This window comes from Balaenoptera physalus, assembly GCF_965194825.1.
Source record: "Balaenoptera physalus genome assembly, chromosome: 3".
NCBI lineage: Eukaryota > Metazoa > Chordata > Mammalia > Artiodactyla > Balaenopteridae > Balaenoptera > Balaenoptera physalus.
This window is the reverse complement of record NC_138890.1, coordinates 60,417,519-60,440,399: the sequence shown is the minus strand read 5'-3', so window position 1 is coordinate 60,440,399 and position 22,881 is coordinate 60,417,519. Positions and strand designations below refer to the sequence as shown.

At 46.5% G+C, this 22,881-nt stretch overlaps 2 protein-coding genes across 3 annotated transcripts in view; both read left to right on the top strand.

Moving 5' to 3' along the window:
- The first annotated feature begins 673 nt into the window (after positions 1 to 673).
- IGIP (IgA inducing protein) lies at positions 674 to 8,346 on the top strand. The gene has a single exon (XM_082454350.1). It carries the CDS (start codon positions 4,789 to 4,791, stop codon positions 4,948 to 4,950), a length of 162 nt encoding a protein of 53 aa, XP_082310476.1. The 5' UTR covers positions 674 to 4,788; the 3' UTR covers positions 4,951 to 8,346.
- Positions 8,347 to 17,651: 9,305 nt separating this feature from the next.
- Positions 17,652 to 22,881, top strand: part of CYSTM1 (cysteine rich transmembrane module containing 1) — a 108,000-nt gene continuing 102,770 nt past the window's right edge. For both annotated transcript variants that reach the window (XM_082454329.1, XM_082454328.1), the window contains exon 1: positions 17,652 to 18,784. In XM_082454329.1, the coding sequence (XP_082310455.1) occupies positions 18,711 to 18,784 (74 nt within the window). In that variant the 5' untranslated portion in view covers positions 17,652 to 18,710. The remainder of the gene's footprint in view (positions 18,785 to 22,881) is intronic.

Genomic DNA, 22,881 nt, shown 5'->3' with positions numbered 1-22,881 from the left:
TATACATATATATATACACACACATGAAGTGGTGTCTTTAAGATCCAGTTTCCAGCCTGAAATGGCCTGATTTTGGAGTGTTGATTTGTTTTCACTGAAGTCAATGAGATTTGAGTCTAGCTGGGTATTGGCTTTAAAAGCTGGAAGTGAAGTGGGTGGCAAGTGGCAGCTCCCTCTTTCATGTAGTTTTCCATAATACTCATGGAGTTTCCTCATGGTCTATGTGATATAACTGGTATCGAAATAATTATATTAAATGAATATTCCTTTTTGGAATTCAAGGTTGACTCACTTTTTGAGGAGGGGAGGGTGATGGGGGTAAGAGACTTTATTTTAACTAGAGGCATTATTATAACCTCAAGATGTGCTCTAGAAAGAATAGGAGAACAAAAAGTGTACCTGTGAACATATTTTTTGTCTAGCGAGATTGCGCGACACAGTTAGTGTTCGGAATTGCAAAAAAAAAAAAAAAATTGACGGTTTTGTCAATAGAACAGAAATGTGTTTTGGCTAAAATTATATTTTGTAAGTTATTTAATTACTTCATTTTATATTCCCTTTCCCATAGCCTTTTAGGCACTTCATACTTAAAACCAACAAGTGAGAGGCCTCTCTTCAGATCTGGTTTATTTTTGGAATGCCTGAGTGTGTTTCTGGATGGGGGGGGGTGGGGGCGGGCGGTGCGGCGGGGCTGGTGTTTTAATTCTTGACATGCTCGTCTCAGCATGTTTTGCTATTCATTCTGGATCTTAAGTTTGCAAATTCTGCTGAAAATTCAGTGATGTATTTGAAATGAGAAACTTCTCTGTGACATAGTGTGAATGTTTGTGGCTGGACTCTATTGTGGAAACTTGTGGCTTTGTTTTTAATTGAGGTAGAAAGTTAAACTTCCGTTGTTCAGATTTTAGGTTTATCTAGTGGAATTGTGCCCGGTAGTTATCTAAATATGGACCAATTTTGGGAAATGAAGGTTGACAAATGTGTATTTGACTCTAGATAATCCTTTATTCAAAATCATAAAGGCTTACATCATTAGAGTTGTCTTAGGTTTTATGTTGTCTTGGGTTAAATGTGGATGATGATCAGCATTATATCTATGAACTTCCTTTGGGAAAAGAGAAAAATTCAGTCTCCAAACCTTTTCTTGGAGACTAAATTTACCATATATGGATAATGAAAAAATTTTAGAAAGTGGCTTTGATTATTTTTAAATGGAATTTAATCAGCTTAATTATTTTTCCTAGTTTGAAGCACTTATTTCCCAAATGTGAATAAAGGGAAAAGATCAACAATTTGGCCCCCCCCTTTTTTGAGGGCATTTTTAGTTTTCTGCCCCCATTTCCCAATCCTGTTATAAAATGAATTACGGGTATCCCTCTAAGTCCCTCTAACCCCTTTTGGGGGTCACAGATACCTTTGATAATCTGACGAAAGTGATGAACCCTCTCCCCAGAAAGAAAATACAACATATACAGATAATTTTGCATACAACCTCAGGGGCATCACACATCTTCTGAAACCCAAGTTAAGAAACTCTAAGTAAACTCTGTAGAGAAAATTTTAATGCAATTAATTGATAAAATTAAGAACTAAGTACTGGCATAAAACATTTCAGATTGGAACTATCGTTAGGTGATGGCCCCTACTAGCAAAATGTGACATTCCAACCAGCTTTGTTAGACATTATAACATCCAGATAGAAGGAAAAAAGAAGCAAAGTTCTGAGAGCTATTTTTAAGGAGTCAGGGCATCTCTAGACATGGGAGCCACTCCTGGTTCAAGGCAGGGGTCAGGGTGCCTGACAGCTTCTAGCAGGGTAGAGTTTGATAAACCACAATGCTCAGGATGCCAAGGGGTTAGCCATTATCTTAACCCCTTTCTCACCAAAAGATTTTAGTTTTGTGTATTGGGAAACAAGACGTCACTAGGGAAGAAAAAGATTTGCCTTACAACTTTGCTGGAACACATCAGTTTGGTGACGTATGGGACACCGGTATCATTTTTGAGAAGGTGCATAAAACCAAAGTAAATTATTCTCTATGTAGAACATTCTTTACTAGTAACATTTGTTTGGATGTATTAGCTTTGACAATTTTTACCAGTAAATATTGGTTTTATTTAAAACTGGTAATCCAGTTTATAAATAGGATAGTTGATATATCTGTCCTTTCCCCCTGTAAAGAATAGTTTAAAGGTTTATGCTTACTTTTTATTTTTCTCTCTTGATGCCATGGAGTGGGGTGGGGGCGGGGGAGATCTTTGAGTCAACAACCGACAAAATATCTTCTTCAAATTTGAAAATTGAGAAAGCAGCACCTTATTTAAGTCTAACTGTATACCATTTTAGTGCATGTATTAGTTTTAATAATGATTTTTTGGTGCATGCCTTTGGGCTTATTCAAAAGTGTACAATAGGAAAGTATACGTATTTCCTTTCTTAGAAAGGAGATGTTTTTCTACTTTGCAACATGTGATTACAAAAATCTTCCTCTGTGGGAAGATTAACCATGTATTGAACTACTGAAAAGTATATATTTTTAGATATACAGAAAGCATCTACATGGAGCAGCATTCAGACCTATATAGAAGTCATAGCATTCTATATAGGACCAAAAAGGAAATAACATTAAACACTTAAACAGACTTTGTTGGGTAGAAATACCTTTAGATCTTGCATTGACTTCCAAAAAGAAAATGCCACAGAAGTTTGCTGAAAACTTTTGTTGTTTGAATTTTCTCTGTCAGTGTATTTAGCCCAAATAGAACAGCTTTGGGTTAACACATACGTAGGAATCAAAAAAAACAAAGCTAACTAAATAAATCAGTCTGGTTTGCTAATCCAGCTTGACTGAAATAAGTAAACTAATCACTTGCAACATAAAAAACTGTTCAACTCCTCTAAGGTTTTGACAAAATAACCTTGGCTGATGTGGGAAGACTCCCACTTTGATTTCTGACCTGACAGTGAAGATTCATGCTTGACATGATTTCATACCTGACAGTGTCTGTTTAAGGAGCTGTGGTACAGTCTGCTAATGCAATCCCAGATACCTGTTGATTACCTGTGAGATCTAGAGTCCAAAGTAGCCAGCAGCTGTATCCCTGAGTGCTCTGTGCCCATCAGATCTCTTAAAGTAAGCAGGGTTGGGACAGGTCACAGCTCTGATGAGTGACCTCAGGTGCTGTGGACAGCCCCAGATTTAAGACTTGTATCTGCTTTCTTGGGAGTCATCACTGAACTAATGTCCCACATGGTGTTACTTACTGTAGATGCTCTCTCTTGGAGGAGGCCCAGAGCACACATCCTAATTGCTTGTGGTACTCAGAGAGGGGGTGCTAACTCTGATGCCCTGGCCAAATTCCAGTTTAGGGATGTGGGTCTTCTTGCTATTCTAATTGGAAACATGCATCGCTTCCCATTTTCCCTGTTGATCTCAGTGCAAACTGCACTAGTATATTTCTTTGCCCCGACCCCAAGTCTCTAAGATGCTGTTGTGTATTATATGGGCCAAGTTCATGCCTTATCCTAATGCTGGAAAGTTGAGGAATGAGTGAGCTTGGTGTCACGGTGCCCTGTAGTTGGAGGGTAAACTCTTGTGGTGTTTTAGGGAGGAAGTTGACCCTCTTCTTAGCATAAGTTGGGGAACGTGCACTAGCCGGAGGCTTCCAGCCATGAGGTGTGAACTGAAACCTATTTTCCCTCTTTTCTTATAGCATGTTGAGAACATCTGTTGGGTTTTTAGCAGTCAGGGAAGGCCGGAGTTCTGCAGCTTTAATCTGGGTAACTGAGGCTAGTTTGAGCAAGTCTTTGGTTAATTAACTAGGTTCTCAGATGCCACAGACTCCGTGAAAAGTCACCATTATTTTCAATGGTTGTGATAGAATTTCCCCCAGTAGCCATTATTTTAAGATTATATTGCAGAGTTGCTTTATTTGAGCTTTTCGTGTATACACAATCCCAAACTGGAAGAAATAATAATTAAAAAAAGGAATCCTGCTGTGAAAGGTATATATTACTCTAGATTTTTCTTACTGTAAATATTGTAAGATTGTAATACTGTCGATATTTTATTAACAACAAATGTTAATCTATGTGAATTCAGACTTATTTTAAATGTGCTTCTTATTTACTGTGTGTGGTCCCTGTTGCTGACAGTATTAAGTTATATTCTGATGTAAGATTAACTTTATTAAAGAATGTAAACATTGTTTCCTTATGGGAAAACAAATAAAGTATAAAGAAGACAATTCTTTTCATTAAAATATACTGTGTATTTACACTTGCTAGACCCAGCACCACTTATAAATTTAGTACACTGTTCAAAATTTTAGTTAACACAGCTGACATGGTTGTGCTCTGTTTGAAAGTCTAAGAGTAGGTACTGTTGGAATATAAACAGTCTGTATTTGTCTGCTGTGAATCATAATCTTGAAATTTCTAATCGAGTTTGTAAAATTTTTATAGTAAAACATTTTAACGACAATTTAAAAATTTATCTTCTCTAAAGAATGGTCAAAACAATATCCTTTCAGAAATAGAATTGTTCTTTAATATCTTTCCAAAATGACTTTGGTTAAATGGACCAGGTGTATGTTAGTTAAAATTTAGGACAAAGTTGTAATATTCTTTGAGTTTACAAGTTAATCCTTATTGGAGATGTGCCAATTATACAGTAGAATATCATTAATTTGCACTGTTTGGGGACCCCATTAAGAATGCTGAATTTTTCCAACTAAGAAGTAAGCAAATGCAATTTAAAAAGTAAATTTGAGCATTCTGTATTAAATATGTGCAGTTATTATCACATGAAGAAGCTCAGTGTGTCGGGCTGTAATATAACCATACTTGCTGTCATGTTCTCCCATCTCAGTGCTGGGAACTCACCATGTGGAAACCAAGCAAATGTGTTGTGCATCAGCCGGCTTGAGTTTGTTCAATATCAAAGCTGAAACTAGCGAGGTCTGCTGTACTGCTTATTGAAGTATTGTGATTCTTTTAGGCATTGATTCTTACAAAATATATACTGTAACAGTATACTTTGTACAGATTTAAATTTTATTTGAAAAAATGAAATAAAGTAGGCAAAAAAATAAAGATGTTTATTTTTCATGTGACTATATAAACAGATCAGTCTTTTGTTTCAGTGCCTTTGGTGGGGGTGGTTATGGTTGCTCTTGGAATTTTTTGGGGGGCGAGGGGGCATAGAAACCATTTTAAGGATTCAGCAGCAGATATACTTGCCTAATCATTAATTTGCTGTAAGGATTAAGTGGTCTGTCTCACACTGGAAAACTGTTTTCTATTTTATTTTAAAACAAATTTATTTAACTTTAGAGATTTTATGAGAATGGCTTCCCTATCTGGCTTCTTGAGTCAGTTTTTAAAATTCTCTGGTGGTGTGACGGTTAACCGAGCCATCACAATTGAAGAGAAAGAGAAACTTTTCCCATAGATCATGTCCCTTTTCCATAGAAGGCTTTTTGTTTTCTGTCGTTTTAAATATGAAGTTGGTTTGGGTTACAAAAGAGTCATGACAAAAGATGAAGAGAATCCTCTGCAGAAAATAGCAGTTGTGCTTGAAAATAAGATCCTTTCAAAACTGCTTTTCTAGTGAGTGGAGTGGTAGACAGTGAATGAAGTTACCAATAAAAATGTGGCACAGGAGTGATCCTTCAGAATAGTTTTAATGGGACCTTCTCAGAGAAGATTAGATTATCTGACCAAAAAGAACCATCCCAGTTTTGGCCTCTGACTCAAAAAGCAGCAGTGGCTTCAGGTGTATGATATTTTCCTCAACCTTTAGAAATGGACTTGGAAGTTTTATTTGTTTTTTCTCCTCATTTTATCTTTTCTGATGCTTTCACTTACTTTTAGGCTGGATATGAGAAGGCTTGGAACAAGCAGTTGCAGGAACAAGGTTCCTGCAAAAGTCACACTGTAGAAAATTTTTTCATTGTTATTTAAATGTGTATAGCAGTAGTTATACTCTAAAAACTGATGCATGGCCATAGAAATATCTCAAGTTCACAGTAGGACAGTTTCAGGCTTCCCTGGGTAAATTCCAAGAAAGTTTTGTTGCTGTCATTGTTGTTGTTTTGGTTTTTTCCTGCTAAAATGGCCCTCCTTTGTAGAGAACAGCAGACTAGCTGTTGGACTACAGCTAGCCACAGCTAGCTAGCTTTGGACCAGCTTCCACATCTGACAATCACCAACTCCAGTAAAAATAATACAGACATTTTGCTGCATGAAAACTTAAAGCTGAGGGTTTTGGGTAGGTAGGGCAGGTACTAAGAAACTCTAATTTTCCCTAAGTTGGGCAGTGCCTCTGATTCGGGTGGCACACAGAGAACAGGTGTGTACTTCCTGAAGATTCCCCTCTTTCCTCCAGGTGGAATCAGACAAACTCCTGGGTCCCTGTCCCGGAGGAGGGCTCTCCAGTACAGAACGTTGTGGTAGAAACTCTAGCCACGATTTATAGTAAGTATAAGCGAGTGAAAAGCCAGAAGCCAGGCCCCTTCCTAACTGTCCGGTGGCCTTAATCTTTAAAAGAGTCTAAATGGGACTATGATTAAATATGTCCTGTGGTTATTTTGGAGGGCTGGAGGTGAATTCTATTGCAGGGCTACAGGGGGAACATCCCAGACTTGGGATGGGTCTGAACTATATAGGGAAAGGCTTACAGGCCCATGGGAGCCTCTCAAGAAAGGGGCCCAGCATGGTCAACAGAACTATTAGTCATTTTTATTCAGCACTTTCTTTTCTAAAGTGATATAATTGGCAATTGCTTCCCACCCCCCACCTCCAATGGATGTTAACTTTTATTTAACCATATGGTATGTCATTTACTTGGGCTCTTTTGCATGGTTTTTAGAACTCTCTTTGTTCCTAGTGCCAGTAACAATTTCTAAGCGGATCGGACTTTTTGACTTGAGGTACTGGGTTGTGGAAGAGGTTCTGCTCATTCAGGATCAGAGGAAAGAGATCCCTTTTTCCGTGTTTGGCTGCCCGGTAACCTCAGGGCCAGCACAGTCACTACTGCTTTCACTTCAGCACCATCCCCCACGCTTCTGGAACTTAAGGAGGAGGAGCCACTTTTTTTCTCTGAAAATGGGGATTCTACCTTAATTTTGCTAATCTCTGGAGTGTTTCCAATAACGTCGTTCCAGTTTTCCTACCAACATTGATTTTCATTCATTTTGATCAAATCAGGCCATTTGGCACTTAGGCTGGCAGTGAGAAAATGTCACAAACAGACTCACTGAATGTTGCAATGTTTAAAAAAGCAGGATATCCCCACCTCACAGCCAGCAGGGTTGTCCAGTTAACCCCACCATCCTAGGAATCCTGACTCTCCCTGCATGCTCAGCTCACAACTCAGACCTTCCCTGGGGAGCAGGAGTTTCTTTGTCAGCCTCCTGGGGAGATTGGCAGCCGCTCCGACCTAGCTCGGCCTTCTCTTTCTGTCTCTGGCAGTGACACTAAGGGTGGGTCTGTACTGCCACCACCCTAAATTTTTCCAAGCCCCCCCACTTTTTTTTTTTAAAGCTAATATTGAGTGCTTAAAATATCCAAGCTAAGTGTTTTATCTAGGTTATTTCATTAAATCTTACTACAACCCTATGAAATAGGCACTATTATTATCCCCATTTTACAGAAGAGGAAACTAAGACAAAAAGAGATTAAGTAGTATGCCCAGGGTCACACAGTCAGAATTCAAGTCACGAGTCCTGGCAAGCTGAGACCCTTGGTCTCAGACACTCTAGTGCCACCTCCTCCCGTAACTTGCAGGGTCTTCCTGAATTTGACAGTGCCTTACCTCAGGATGTATTTAGCTGGATGGCAAAGCCAGTGTTCCCTGCGGCAAAGGAAGATTTCTCTGTATAGCTCAAAAGCCACATTTCCTGTTCTGAAGGTTGATTCATGAATGAATCCACATTTTCATTTCCCCTGCCCCTTTCATGGGGGAATGACTTACTCGGAGCAGGTCTGAGGAAAGCTGGCAAATGGCCCTTCCAGGCCTCTCTCCACTGCTCTTGCTTAAAGTAAGTACAGCGCTGAGTACTATTCCTGTCTCTTCCCATCCTCACCACAATGACCTGATCAAAACGCTCTGTGAATGAGGTCTTCAATTCTGTCTAGCGGAGCTGTCGATTTCTTTCTTGTTGCCAGATTATACCCCCCAGCAGACACCCTATCTTCCTTATGGCTGACCTCCTATCTGGGTTCATTTGGCTCCAGATATAGGCTCAAAAAGGAACAGGAGGCAGTCTCCAGGAGAGAATCTGGGTCTGCCCAGATTCCCCAAACCTCACTATTTGCCAATAATTGGCCAAGTAATTGGATCAGTCAGGGCCAGCCCTGTAGTTTCCAACTCAAAGTTTTGCTTGGGCTTTTACGTTTCTGAAGGCACTTTTCCTGCATCCTCTAAAATGCTACTTCTCAGATGCTTCCTGACCTCTAAGGGAAGGTCCAGAGTGTCACTCTCCAGGGGCTTCTTCCAAAAATAAAATATGAAATTCCTTGGGACTTAGGGGTGGTTTAGAGGGCTGTGGTATCTATTAGAACTCTTGTCTGAAAAGGGAAGATCATAATCCCTCATGTTTCTTGTATCCTCTAAAGTAGTGATTCTCAAGATGTGGCCCCTGGACCAAGAGCATTAGCATCCCCTTGGAAATTGTTAGAAATAGAAATTCTTTTTTTTTTTTTTCCAATTTTTTGGCTGCGCCACACGGCATGTGGGAATCCTAGTTCCCCAGTCAAGGATTGAACCCATGACCCTTGCATTGGAAGCGCAGAGTCTTAACCACTGGACCACCAGGGAAGTCCCCAGAAATAGAAATTCTTGGTCCATACTCCAGACGGAACTGAATCAGAACCTGCAGGAAGCCAGCAATCCCTGTTGTAACAAGCTCTCCAGGTGACTCTGAGGCACAGTGAAGTGTGAGAACCACTGCTCTCTAAAGCAAAGCTTCTTTATCTCTTTTGGAGTTTTAGGTTTGAGAATCTGATGAAAGCTTGGGACCCTCTCGCCTGCTTCACAGACCTCCTCAAGTCCGTGTTAAGAATCCCTGCTCTGGAACTTAGGGCTTGTCCATGCCTCTCTGGCTTCCACCCTCTCCACACCACCTTGAGAAGGGGTGGCCACGTGCTCCCTGTTTGTTCTTTCATTCATGTCCTGTTGGTTGTTGCTGAGAGTGGGCGGCCCCTGTGCCAGAGAACACAGGGGAAACGGCTTCCTGCTCCATTTGTGCTGCAACTGTAGCCTGTGGCCTCTAAACAAAAACCAAATGCTTGGGCATGGGGCACCAGGCCAGAGCCTGGGCAAACAGAAAAGCGATTCCTTCTCCTGGAGCTGGGAGCTGTGTGTCAGAGCAGAACTGCTAAAAACTGCGGAACTTCCTGTGGCAGTCCTGGCTGGGGCATACTGACTGCAGCTAGAGCTTTGTCAGTGGCAAGTCCTCATTATGCCTGTTGCCCCTGTTTAATTGTTTGTGGCACCCCTGTTCAGTTACACAGGTATCCTGGTTTGGGTAACAGAGTATACGGTCCCCCATTTACTCACCTAATGGCCTCCTCACAGGTCTCCTTATGGCCGGCCAGTCTTGCCTCCTGCAATCCATTCTCCACACAGCGGCTTGCCCATAAATATGGTTACAAGACCCTTATGATCTGGCCCCATCTAACTCCTCAGTTTTCTCTCCTTCCTTTCACCTCCTTGTTCATCTCTCTTAAGCCATACTGGTCATCTTCCCGTGTCTTGAATGCATGGAGCCCATTGCCACCTAAGTGTCTTTGGCTTTGCTCTTCCTTCTGCCTGGAATGTGCTTCCCTACAGCTCCTCACACGGTGGCCCTTTTTCATAAACAGGCCTCAGCTTTCATGTTCTCCTTTCAAGGAGACCCCCTTCCAATCACTCTCCCTCACAGCACTGTTTCCTTTTTCTTCCTAGTGCTTATCACTGTCCAAAGTTGTCTTTTCTTTTTCTGTTGATGGGCTAACACTGTGAGGGCAGGACTGAGGCATCGCCAGTGCCTAGACAAGTCTGGCACACAGCAGATACTCAGTAAACATCTCTTAGCTAGGCGGTTGGACTTCATCCACTCCCAGAGTGCCTCTGGGGGCTGACTTCCTCATCCATGTTGAATGCAAGTACTGTCATCCTGTTTTATCTCACCTCTTGCCCACAGGTGGCATAGGACAGGGACCCTGAATACAAGAGGATTCTTCTCTGCCCGCTGCCAACTCTCCTTAGCTTCCTGCACCTCCCATCTCCGTTCGGGCCTTAGCGTCTCCTCTCCTTAGGTATTTCATCTCCAGATGAGGTTCTGGGGAAAGGGCAATGACCCTGACCTCAACAGATAGCTTAATGCCCACTCTGCCCACAGCTGCCCCTCAAAGCACTGTGGGCTGGGGCTCCAGCCATTCAGCATGCACTTAGGGGGCCCCTTGGCCACTGAGCATTTGATGGGCAGCATTCTTCTGGGCTTCTTGATGAACTGGGAACTCACTCTCCCTGGAATCCACTAGTTGAGGGAAGGGAGGAGACTAGCTATCCAAGGGGTTATGTGCCCTGTTTCCAAATGCCACAGGGTAGGAGGTGTCCAGAGAAGTATGGCTTCCATAGCGCACCAACATCACTGGTGACGTTTCACCAAATCCTGGCTCTTCTACTCTCTGTTACTTGACCCTCCCCCGAGTCTTTAAAATGAGAGTGGTGACAACTAAACCCCCTCCCTCCAATAACATTCCAGGGCAGCAGTGAAAAAGAACCTCCCTCCTTCATTCTAAACCTGAGGAGGAAATGAGGCTCCTGAGCTCAGCTGAGTTTAAAATAAATTTAGGCTCCAAGATAAATTTAGGGCTATGGAATATGGACTCAAATAGCAAAGTCATACAGAGATAGGAGATAGAGTTTGAGAGTTTCCAACCAACTCGCCATAAAGTGAGTCCCTGATGAGAACCAGGCTGCTGCATGGTGGGCAGAGGATAAGGAAGGGGAAGCAAGGACTTGGAGACCAGACCATCACTCTGGAGGATTTCCAAGGCCTTTGTCCGAGTTCTGGCCTTTGGGGAAGGAGCATGGAGGTGGAGGTTAAAAATATTAGGTTTGAAATCAGATTGATGCAGATCCAGACTCTGTCCCTCACTAGCTTTGTGGCCTTCAGCAGCTCTACCTAACCTCCCCTGGTCTCAATTTCCTCATCTATAAATGGGATAACAGTGCCGACTTCATTTGATTGTTGGGAAAATTAAATGAAATGATTCCTGTGAAGAACTTAACAGCACAGAGTAGTGTTTAATAAATGCTTTCATCATCGTTATCCTTGATGTTGTTGCGGTTGTCGGTCAGAAGGGAGACAAATGTGGAACTTGTGTAGCTGATAGGAGCCCTGCTTCCAGTAGCCTCTGCGTTCCCAGGTAGAGGAGCCGTGAAAAGAGCAGATGCCTCTCGAGAGTGACCAGCTAGACTGCATTTGGCTGAAGGGAGGGGAACCCATTCTGACCCCTTCCCATTTCAGCTTTGGTCCTACCTACATACCTTTCTCCTGCCAGCCCAAGGAGGACCCAGTCTGTGGTGCTCTCTTCACAGGCTCAGTTGTGTACTGGACCAGATTTATTTTTGGTTTGTCGCTTACTATCTCTGTTCCAGGCCTGGAATGTCTGAGGTTTTCTAGTGATGGTGGAGGAGAGCGCTCTTTTGAAAAACAAAATGAGGTCTCAGGCTAGGGGCTCTGCTTCCTTCTGGCTACAGGCAACAACAGAGAATCTGCCATCTGCCAAGGGTGCAGGATGACTAGAGGTCAATGCTGAATATTAATTCACCTGTTGGACATCTAAGATAGCAGTTAATCAGCCCTGGGGAACCGCTCTTGCATAAGGAAAGGAGAGATTTGCGTTTGGCAGAAAATTTTATTTATTTATTTATTTATTTATTTTTGGCTGCGTTGGGTCTTCGTTGCTGTGCGCGGGCTTTTCTGTAGTTGTGGCGAGCGGGGGCTACTCTTCATTGTGGTGCGTGGGCTTCTCATTGCGGTGGCTTCTCTTGTTGCGGAGCATGGGCTCTAGGCTCATGGGCTTCAGTAGTTGTGGAACACAGGCTCAGTAGCTGTGGCACGTGGGCTCTAGAGCGCAGACTAAGTAGCTGTGGTGCACGGGCTTAGTTGCTCCGCGGCATGTGGGATCTTCCCGGACCAGGGCTCGAAGCCGTGTCCCCTGCATTGGCAGGCGGATTCTTAACCACTGCGCCACCAGGGAAGTCCCGGCAGAAATTCTTAAGCTGGGGCTTTTGGGGGTCTGTAAAGCTCCTGAAATTTTATGCAAGATTATACCTGTATGTGCAAGGTACATTTTTCTGAGAAGAGGATCCATAGTTTTCTTCAGAACTCTTAAGGGAAGTTACAGCCCAAATAGGTTCAGAATCACTGGTCCTGATCTGAGAGGAGAAATAGAACCCTCCTCTAGGGGGTCTCTAAGAAGCTGCATTCTTCAGCTTGGCTGATGAGAAGGACTGAAAAGGACCTGGAAGCAGGGCTGCTTAGCCTTCGAGGAAAGAGAGCTGTTCTCTTTATTGCACCTAGGTTGACTGGTTGGAGCCTGCCCTATCCATTTGCAAGTTGGGGATTTTGAGCTAGCTAAATATCCCTTATTTTCCCTGAATTTTGGTTGCAATATTATAAAGCACTCTAAACTGTCATGTTTTGTGCCAGATTGGGGGACTGGCCTGGTGTCATCTCAGAGGTGGGAAGCAGGGTTGAGTGACTGCGCTAGGTGTGTGTGGTAGCAGTAATGGTGGGGGGTGAGGTGCAGGGGTCTCCTTATGTTGCCCTCATTTGGATGCTTGTTACATAGTTGGTTCTCAGCCACAGTTTTTGCATTGATATGTAGTTGTTTCCTTCCTTTTGGAGACATTAAATCTAAGTTCCATAGTCCATTTTTTAATTTCACCAAGGCAGTGGCTTCTCCTTACTCCTATGGCATCCTTTCATGAGAGGCCAGGAGCCCCAGTCTTCTCCCCAGCTGTGCTTATTTACTCCTTACCCCTCACCCTACAAATCCTGAAAAATAGCTCTGAAAGCCGACTTGGGGCCTTTGAGATTGTTTGCTGCTCCTTGGAATATGATTCCATCATTGAGTCTATTCCAATTCTGGCCAGTCCTGGTACTGTCTCCTGCTTTCCTCAATACCCATCATTCCTTGTTGCAGCTACTTGTTCATGTTAAAAAATGGCATCTATCTCCCTGCTGAGAATTTTCCCCCTCCTCTCAAACCTCAAGTCCATGTGCTCAACCCAGCTTAATGGATGGCATCAGAATGCAGCAGAGGTTTCCTAAAGCTTGGCTGTCCTCCTACCTGAATCAGGCAAACACTCTCTTAGCTCAGAGTCAGCTCACAAGTAGGAAGTATGGGCTGAGACTAGCTGAACACAATGGTTCCCTGGTCTCCCCCAAGAGCAGAACCTGATCCCTATAGGGTGAATTGGTTGACAGAAGCTCCATGGGACAAGAGTTTCACTTTTCTTTGGGGGCCTTGAGTTGTAGTATTCTCTAGACATGAAACAGAGTCAAGTCTCTAGGACATAGGCCTCTGATTTGGAGTCATCAGACCATATAAGGCCACCCAGCCCACCCAAGAACACAGGTACATCCATCCTCACTGCCACTAGGGGTTTGGACAGGGGCCACCATCCCAGGACTACCCTGATCCTCACAGAGCTGAGGGGTCTGATGGAGGTATTAAAGCCCACACAGGGCAACATTTTCTCCACATGCTCTTCCAAAAGGCTCTCTACGCAGGGAAAATGAGGTCTTGGGAGGACCTGCCTGAGCCACATCCCCTCTGTGAAAGATGGGCCTACGGACTGGAGACCATGATGTCTGCCAGAGAGTCAGCCCTTCCTCCTCCTCCTCACCCAGGGCCAGCAAAACTGTTTCTGGTCCTTCCATCTTGCTTCATTGCTCCTCTCCTGCACCCTGATCCACTTAACCCGCTCATTTTACGCTGGCTCTGAATAACTATGCCTTGAGTTGTCTCTTGATTGTAGGGCTCTGAGGATAACAATGGGGAGTAGCCACCCTCTGGTGTTTGCTTCCTCCTGAACCCTGACTTCTACGAAGGAATTGTGAGGGAAAGGAAAGGCCTCCAAGGCCATCTGGTCTCACAGTCTGCTGCCAGGCAGAATGAACCACCCCTTGGCCCAGGCCGACTTGTCCTTTTAACCTTATAATAGTTCCTTGGGTTATACAGAGGCTTTTTATTTTGATCAAAGGTATCTATCCTCTCCTTCATGGCTTTGTATTTTGTGGTTTTTAAAGAAGGTTTCCCTATGCCCAGATAATAAACATATTCTCCCATATTTTCTTATATTTCTTTTATATTGGGTTGACCAAAACTTCATTCAGGTTTTTCTGTAAGATGTCACAGAAAAACCCGAACGAACTTTTTGGCTAACCCAATAGTTGTATTTCTATGTTAGTTCTTTAATCCATCTGGAATTTGTGTTCATATATGGTGTGAGCTAGGGAGCTAACCTTTTTTTTTTTTTTTTTTTGGCAGAGGGTCACATGCTGCCCAGAATTATTTATCCTATAGGCCATCCTCTCCCCAATGACTTGAAATACTACTCTTCTCATATTCAAAAGTCCCATAAATATATGTGACTGTCTGGATTCTCTATTCTGTTGCATTGAACTTTTTTATATTCCTTGTACAGTACACCATTTTAATAGTTGTAGCTTTTGAGTGTGTGTCGATACAGTGTATTTTACTCTTTCATTCTTTTCCCCCAAATTGTTTTGTTATTCTTACGTATTTTTTCTTTCCAGATGTACTTCCCAGTCAGCTTGTCAAATTTCATTTAACAAGTCCTGTTGGGATTTTGGCTGAGATTTTATTTATCATGTAAATTAAGTTGGGAGAGAGTTGATATCGTTACAATATTGAGTCTTCTCATCCAGAAATAGAATGTCTCAGCTGTGTTCTTAAGGGCCTCCAGGGGAGACATCCTCTCTTCTCCTGACCCCTGCAGTCTCTCAGTGTCCATTGGCTGGTGTCCTGAGCCACCAGAGCCTGGTGTTGCAGTGTTCTGTGATTCTAGCTTACTCATTCCCTCTTCCCACTCAGAGATGGATGAAACAGTTGAGTATTTGCTTTTGCTCAGGAATTCCAAGCTTTATCTTTCCAAGAGCCAAAATTACTCAGGGGAATTGTCCCATCTCTTTTATGCTCTGCTTTTATATCTCATTCCTAGAATCCCCCTTCTCGTCCTGCTCTCTCAGGAATTCCAATATTTCACATCTAGAGTAGTACGGCTTAATATTATCTTTAGTCAGGATTTCCCTGAGAATCTGGTTGGCCTGAAACACAGCCTCTCATTCTGACCTTCTCTCTTTTCACATTGTTCCATGTAATTTCTAAGCTTCATTCAGACAAGATGATAGCTTGGAAGGAGAGCTCACAGGTATTCAAGAGAATAGCAGTGTTAGTGATTCTATGCCCAATGCCTACATTAAAGGAAGAGCTTATTGCCCCAGATTTGCCAACAGATACCAGCCTATGACTCTGCTCACCACCCTCAACTTTACAGAGTGTCTAGGAATTCCCAGGCATTTTTGATTCCTGATTTCTGTGCACCAGCCTCAAGAGGCAGGTTGTTAGATCCGGCTGACTGCCAAAGGCCAAGAGGTCCTAGCCCTTCTGCTCGAAACTATTCCAGGGATAGCTGTATCCAGCTGTTTTGTTGCCAATATGAAAGCCAAAAAAGCCAGAGCTAAAGTTTTGTGGGCTCTCAGAGCAGGTGTGGCAGCCAGGAAGTAGGAAAACAGGAGCCTGACCAGGGTCCAGGTCCTCACCTCATCCCCCAGAATAGCTGAATGTGCTTTAAGGCCAGGTACGATGGCAACACAAAGATATAGGCAATTTGCCCAAAGTGTTTGCATATACACCTGGGTACCAAGAAAGGCCACGGAGTCCAGACACCCAGACATGCTTTGCCCAGCCATGTTCCTCTCCTGTTTCTGCATCTACTTGGCTATCTCTGCATCACCTCCTCCTGTTTCCATGTACCTTTGGGCAAGGTCAGCACCAGTTACCACTAAAATATCCCCTTGATAAATCTTCACCTGCTGCTTATCCAGTGAATAAGATTTCAGGGTAAGGACTGCAGAATTTGTCCTAGAGATTGGAAAGTTACTCCAACGTAAGACTTACATAAAATGATTCCTAGACATTTGTGTTTCAAAGGACAGAATGAGCCACTCCCGCATAGTGAACCAATTTCAAGGACAGGAAATCTGCCACAGGGGCTGAAAAGTTCTATAACACAACCAGAGCTACAGCGTCTGATTCCTCGAGGTCTCGCTTCCAAACACAATATGCTGCAAAAAATTTTCCCTAGCCATCTCCCACCACACCCCCCAAGTTGCTCAAGGCCCAGCCAGCCACCCAGTTTTACATGTCTAAATCTGAAATCAAAGTCCCAGGCAGGGAGAGGGATTGTCACAAGTAATTGCAACATCCCACAAGAATTTGTTTGGGAGTTAAAAGGAGCCAAACCTGGGCCTTCTCCAAAGCTTGCAAGCCTGAGCTTTTTGAGAACCACATTTGATCTGTTCCAATACGTTGAATGTAAACGTTTGTCTTGTGCCTGCTTGGCAGCTCTAGGGGACTCTGCAGGGCTCCTGTGGCCCACCATGGTGACCCGTGTGACTTCCCCTAGGAGAGGACAGTGTGGGGGACTGCCTGCTATGAGCCACAGGCCCCCAGAGTTGGCCTTAATCTTCTGAGCCCTGCTCAAAACGCTATCCCAGGGGAAAAGGAGGAGTGAGGGCTCTGAGGGGCAAAGGCTCCCAAGTAGCTGCAGGAAGAGACTTGGATGGGAGGGGAAAGGGCATAGGCATCCTGCCACACTGCCACATCCTTTCTCAGCAACTTCTACACTCACTCTGCCCTTGCCCTCACCCTTACCTTATCTCATCTTATTCTTACATGTTAACTTCATGACATTATTTAGAGATGATGTTGTTTCTTTTTCCATATAGAAAATAACCACCTTCAAAGTGACAGCTTAGGGCTCAAACACAGTAGTTATTCCAACTACATCCGAAGACAGACCAGCATTATTAGGGATACAATTGGTTGTTATGAACCAGACACAGTTGTCATCGTCATCGTCATCATCATCATCATCATCAAACAGTTACTACTTACTGAGCCCTTACTTTATGCACAGGCCCCTTGTGAGGCTGACATTATTATTTCCCTATTTAACGGAGTAGGGCCAGGCCTGGTGAGGTTAAATGGCCTGCCCCAGGTCTCCCAGTTGGTCAGAGGGGGAACTGGGCCTCCAGAGGGCCTGAGCCATTGCCATGGCTCATTTTCTTCTGGAAGAAGCAGAAGGAAGCAGAGCCCAGCAAGGTGCCTGCTGGCCCCAACAATCTAACACTGCCAGCAATGGTGGGAAGGGGCTTTCACAGCATGTCTTACCTGGGTCCCGGGTCACCTACAGCCGACCCAGGACCACAGGGACATGATGACTCAAGGATGAGGATGGAGTAGGAGGGGAGGGTGAGGCCCAGCCAGTTCTGTCTTGTTCCTTAGAGAACTCTCATGTCGTTGTGGGCAACGGGGGGTGGGGGGGCGGGGGCGGGGGCCCAGTGCGCATGTGAGCCCTGCCTACCTCCTCCCAGTTCTCCAGGACTTCACAGGGGAGGCTTTCTCCAAGAGGGGTTATTCCTCATCCCCACCACTCTGGCCCTAGCTTCAAAGAACGCAAAGAGAGCCAGAGCAGGCCAAGATCAATTTCTACTTGAAGGCCAACAGTCGTACTGTCCCTCAGCCCAGTTTCTTTTCAATATAGCCTAATGTCTCTCTGTCCCCTCTGCTGATTTACATGGCAGGTTTATTTAATTAGCCAGAGGGGAGTCAAAGTGCAGCTTGTCCTCAGAGTTAATTAATACTTACTGAGCCACCACACTGTGAGTGATGCCAAGATTGGACTGTGTCCTCTATATCAGCTTAGGGAACAGACTTCAACCCCTTTTGCCTGGCTGGGATTGGGAACTGGAACCAGTTAAAGAGTAGGGATGATGGGGCCCTGAGCTATTGTGAGGAGCAAATGAGGCCATGCACCTAACATGTTTGCCACAGTGCCTGGCACATAGTAGGGACTTAGATATTGATACTGTGTTTGTAAATTTTAAAAACAAGTGGCAGGGAAAGGTGGCCGAGAGACCATGTTCCCCTCTAGGGCATGTTCCAAGGGGGAGAGGGGTGATGGTAGCAAATACCACAGGGAACACAAACCCCCTCAGGCACACTCCCACAAGCATTGTCCACGAAGAAACGCAGCATGCTTCTCCCTATTTTCACCAGGCTCCTTTAGAAGATGGGGAAGGACTTCCCTGGTGGCACAGTGGTTAAGAATCCGCCTGCCAATGCAGGAGACACGGGTTCAAGCCCTGGTCTGGGAAGATCCCACATGCCGCGGAGCAACTAAGCCCGTGCGCCACAACTACTGAGCCTGCGCTCTAGAGCCCACGAGCCACAACTACTGAAGCCCACGAGCCACAACTACTGAAGTCCGCACGCCTAGAGCCCGTGCTCCGCAACAAGAGAAGCCACCGCAATGAGAAGCCCGCGCACCGCAACAAAGACCCAGTGCAGCCAAAAATAAAAAATGAATTAAAAAAAAAAAGACACAAAAAAGTTGAACATGAAAGGATTGAAAAACAAGAAGATGGGGAAAGTGCAGGTGGTTGACCCTGGAGGAATTCAAGTAGAGCATGAGTAAGTGGAGGCTCTCCTTTAATTGCGATCTGATTGCAAAGGGAAGGAAATCTGGCCTGGGCAAAGGAGTGCTGCTGGCCTATGCGATTCCTGCCAGGCCAGGGCCCTTCCCCTCCTTCCATCACCCCGTCTCTGCACACACCGGAACCCCACTCCACTCTTATCTCACAAGACTTTTGACCCTGGCTTTTCTTTCAAATGGTGCTTCCTTGGGCCCTCTCCTGTGGAGTGCCCTGACAGAGCCATCACTAGGGCAGGATTTGGTGACGGTGCTTGCCCTCTCCCTCTGCCTCCTCCAGGGCTGCCATGCTTGACGAGCATCTCACAGTCTGCCCTGTCTGACAGCTTGGCTGCAGGGGAGTCCCGTTGCCCAAAGCCCTCTTTGTGGTTGGTGGCTTGGGACAGCCTGCCCTAACTCTCCCAGCTCAATATCTGGGCAGCTTCAGTCCTTCTCGTGGGAGTGCTGGCATAGCCCGTGCCTGGGTGTGTGGGCTCTTCACTCTTTGTCTGCCAGGCTTGACCCCATGATCCTATTCAGAGCCTGCCCCAGAGTCTGGATGAGAGGTTACCATGACGCAGCCCAACCCCAGGCATGGATAGTCCTTTCTGGATGCTAAGGCCAAGTAGGAAGACACACTACTGAGGCAAGACCCAGTGGCTGTCTCCGCTGCCAGAAAGATAGCTTTTCTAAGCCAAACACTGAAGCAAGATACCCACAGCCCTAAGACCTAGACAGATTTGGACAGGAGGGCACAGTGAGGCTTAGAAGTTTCATCCTGGGTTTGCCACATCTTCTGTACAAAGCCAGATGCTGGGTGGGAAGCATTCTTCGCAATTACCTGAGATGACTTTGGTAAGGAAAATGGAATGTGAAATGGGGCAGAGATTGACACAGCCAGACTGTCAACTACAGCCAGCTCTGGCGGGCCTGAGGTTCTGGGGCCCCTGCGCCCCCTGCTGGCCCCTCAGACAGGCTCCTGCCCTTTGGCTTCCTCCTCCCCAGGAAGCAGCCTGGTGCTTCCTTCTCAACCCAGCGCCACTTCATCTGCTCCCTCCCGCCTCACTCTTTTAATCTTTTCACCTTTGGACCTAGCCTACAGCTGCTCCCTCTTCCTTCCATAACCTGGGCTTCCTCCTTCTGGACAAAAACCTCTGAGTGTGACCCAAGGTTTTTTTTGTTTGTGGGGGGAGGGGGGTTGTTTTGGTTTTTGTACTGTATGACCCAGCCTCTTGAAGAAGACCCTCAGAATCGTGCAAGTGGCAGCCTGCCTCAGCCAGCACCTCAGAGCAGGCTCTTCTGCTGCTTCCCAGAGGGCATCCAGCCTCCAGCTCTTCCTTCTCCCTCTGTCTCTCCCACTGCAGAAGCCCACCCTTACAGAGCCTCTAGGGGTGGCCCCTCTAGCTCTCCCAGACCAGCCCTCCACACCACTCCAGACTGGACCAGGAATATCTTCTCTCTCTCTTTCCCTCCCTCCCTCTTCCTCTCCCTCTCCCCTTCCAAATCCTGTCCACTTAGCAAGTTCTAATGGCTCCAGTGTTCACACTCCAGCCCATCTCCACTATGTCCTCTCCTGAACCTCCTGCTGCCAGGCTACTTGCTGTGACAACAGTCTCTTAGGTGTGTTTGTCTTCTGAGATTGGAAGCACCCAGAGGGCAAGGACTTTTAACCTCCTACAAAGCCAAGGGCAGTGCTAGGCTCCCAGTGGGCACTCGGGACCCCGTTGAACGCTGATCCTCTCCTACTAACCTCCCAGCACTGCCTCAGAGCTCTCTGCCTGCGCAAGGTCCGGGGAGTGGCAGGTCTGGTGCGGCTGTGCCTTCAAGGCTACCATTGTCAGGTCACTGCAGAAGGAGGGAAGATGGGGGCCATTTCCCAGAATGGATGAGAATGACAGGGAGGCTTTTATTTCCAGGGTGAAGGGAGGGAGGACCAGTCGGGAGTGAGGTCCCTGGGTGTCAGTTATCACGCTGGTGGAGAAGCCCACGCGCGATGTAGAGGACGTGGATCCCAGGAAAACCCCCACACCTCATAGTTGCCTCGTCCTACCACCACTCCATTCCTCCCAAGGGCGATCTGCCTCCCGGTTCGCAGCCCTGGGACAGATCCTTGCGTGACCTCGGGCGGCGCCCAGTGCTGCTGTGGACAGCTCATTCCGCGGCGGTGGCGGCGGCGGCGCCCGGCGTGTCCCCAGAGCCACCAGGGGGCGAATAGGGTGCCCGCCGGCTCTTGGGACGCCCGGGGCGCCGGCGCTGAGCTCCGGAGAGTCCCGGCCAGGGAAGACGCGCCCGCCAGAACCTCCTAGGCTTCCCGCCGCCGCAGCCGGGCCGGGCCGCTACTTCCAGCCCCGCCTTCGGGCCGTCTCGGTCGCTCTGGGCGCCCCAGGCCTGGGCGGGGGCGCAGCCGCTGCGCGCCCGCACAGGTGACGGGCCGCCAGCACGCCCAGCTCCACGCGCACAGGGCACTGCCCGGCGGACTCGCCTCGCTCGCATCCCGCCCCTCCTTCGCCCTCTTGGCAGCCCCGGCTCTGCTCTCGCAGCCGCCCCGATTTTGGGGCCGGCGATTGAATAGGCCGCACCCCGGGCGTAGCAAATGGAGGACGCTGGAATTTAAGGAGGGGGCGAGGGAGGACGCATCTCAGTCCCCTGCCTTCTCCCCACCACTGCGAAGCGGCCGCGGGCGACGCGCAGGCCGGTCTCTGCGCCCTGGGGCTCTGGTCTGGCCCGGCGCCGGTGCCGGTGCGGGTGCCAGGGAGAGACCCCGCGCGAGGTTGGCCGGGCGCAACCGCGCTGCACCTGTTGGAGCGGGCCTCTACGCGCTCGGACCCGAGCCGGCCGCCACGGTACCCGGTACCCGGGCGTGTACTGAAGGGCCACAGTTGGCTTTAGGAAAACAAAACGAAATATTTATCTAGAATGGATATATGCGTATGTCGGCTCCTCTCTGGGTCAGCTGGTTAGGACCATATTTCGTTAAGTGTCAGGCTGCAGCCTGAGACCCCGACGGCTTAGGACCTGCCCCCTGGCCTTGGCACTGCTGAGGATCTTTTGACTTGATGAGATGCTGTTTCCGTTGAAAAACAGTCTGTTCTTTGGAATCCAAATCAGCTTTTATCAAAACATATCGGGCCTGACAGAATTGGTGATAAACGTGTGTGTGTGTTTAAATCCTTTTTGTGCCCACACACTAGCCTGCATCCATTCTAGGTAAATATTTCTACCATTGAACAAAAGGAAGTCAAGTTTGTTTCGTTTCAAAGGGAGTCTTTGAACAAGTATCTCTCTACTTGTGGCTAGTCAATTACCCACACTTTATTTTGCTTTGATTTGGTTAGCTTTAGGGGGTTTTGCGACACTGGAAGCAAGAATTTAGGTTAAATTATGTCTCAAGCTGCACATGAGCGCTGGTTTCAAATCCTAACATTTAGCACAGGCTTTCACAGCGGGAGTGCCAGGGTTGACATCTGTGTCCGGCTGTGTTCTGATTCATGCTGGTCAGATAGATGCTCAGACAAACCCCTGGGAGAGGGGATCCTGAATGAGTGCACTCCTCTGCCCACCAGGAAGGAGTCAGGAATCCACAAGACAAGATGAGTTTGTCGGCTAAGAGGGGCCAGCGCTATATGTCTTAAGTTGCTTTCAGGCTCTGGGATGTGGGATTGGGCTGCAAACTCTGGACTCTAAATCTGTTTAGCATCCAGGACCTGGGTCCCAGGAGACTCTCTACCTTCTCCTCAATTCATCTGGACATGAAAGGTGGGCTCAGAAATCAACAAATCAACCGACGGTCAGAGAGCCTGGGTTATTCTGCAGCCCTGAGGGAGCCTCACCCGTTCCGCCCCACCCCCCACCCCCATACAGCACTAAGGCTCTGCTGACAGGGCAGGGATCCACCCCAAGCCCAAGGCAAGATCCCACCCCTGCTCCTTCTGTCCTTCAGTTCCCCGTGTGTCTGAGACTTCCTGGCTCTGTGAAGGCAAGGAGTAGCCCAAAGTCCAGAGCCTCACATCTAAAGAGTGGCACTTGTGGGAGCCCTGGCCCCAGTCCCCAACCTCAGGAGGCTCTGGAGATGGATGGGGTCAGGTGAACAGCCTGCATG

Excerpts from the sequence above, each read along its gene's own strand:
- IGIP (XM_082454350.1), top strand. The coding sequence starts at position 4,789 with ATGTGCAGTTATTATCACATGAAGAAGCTCAGTGTGTCGGGCTGTAAT.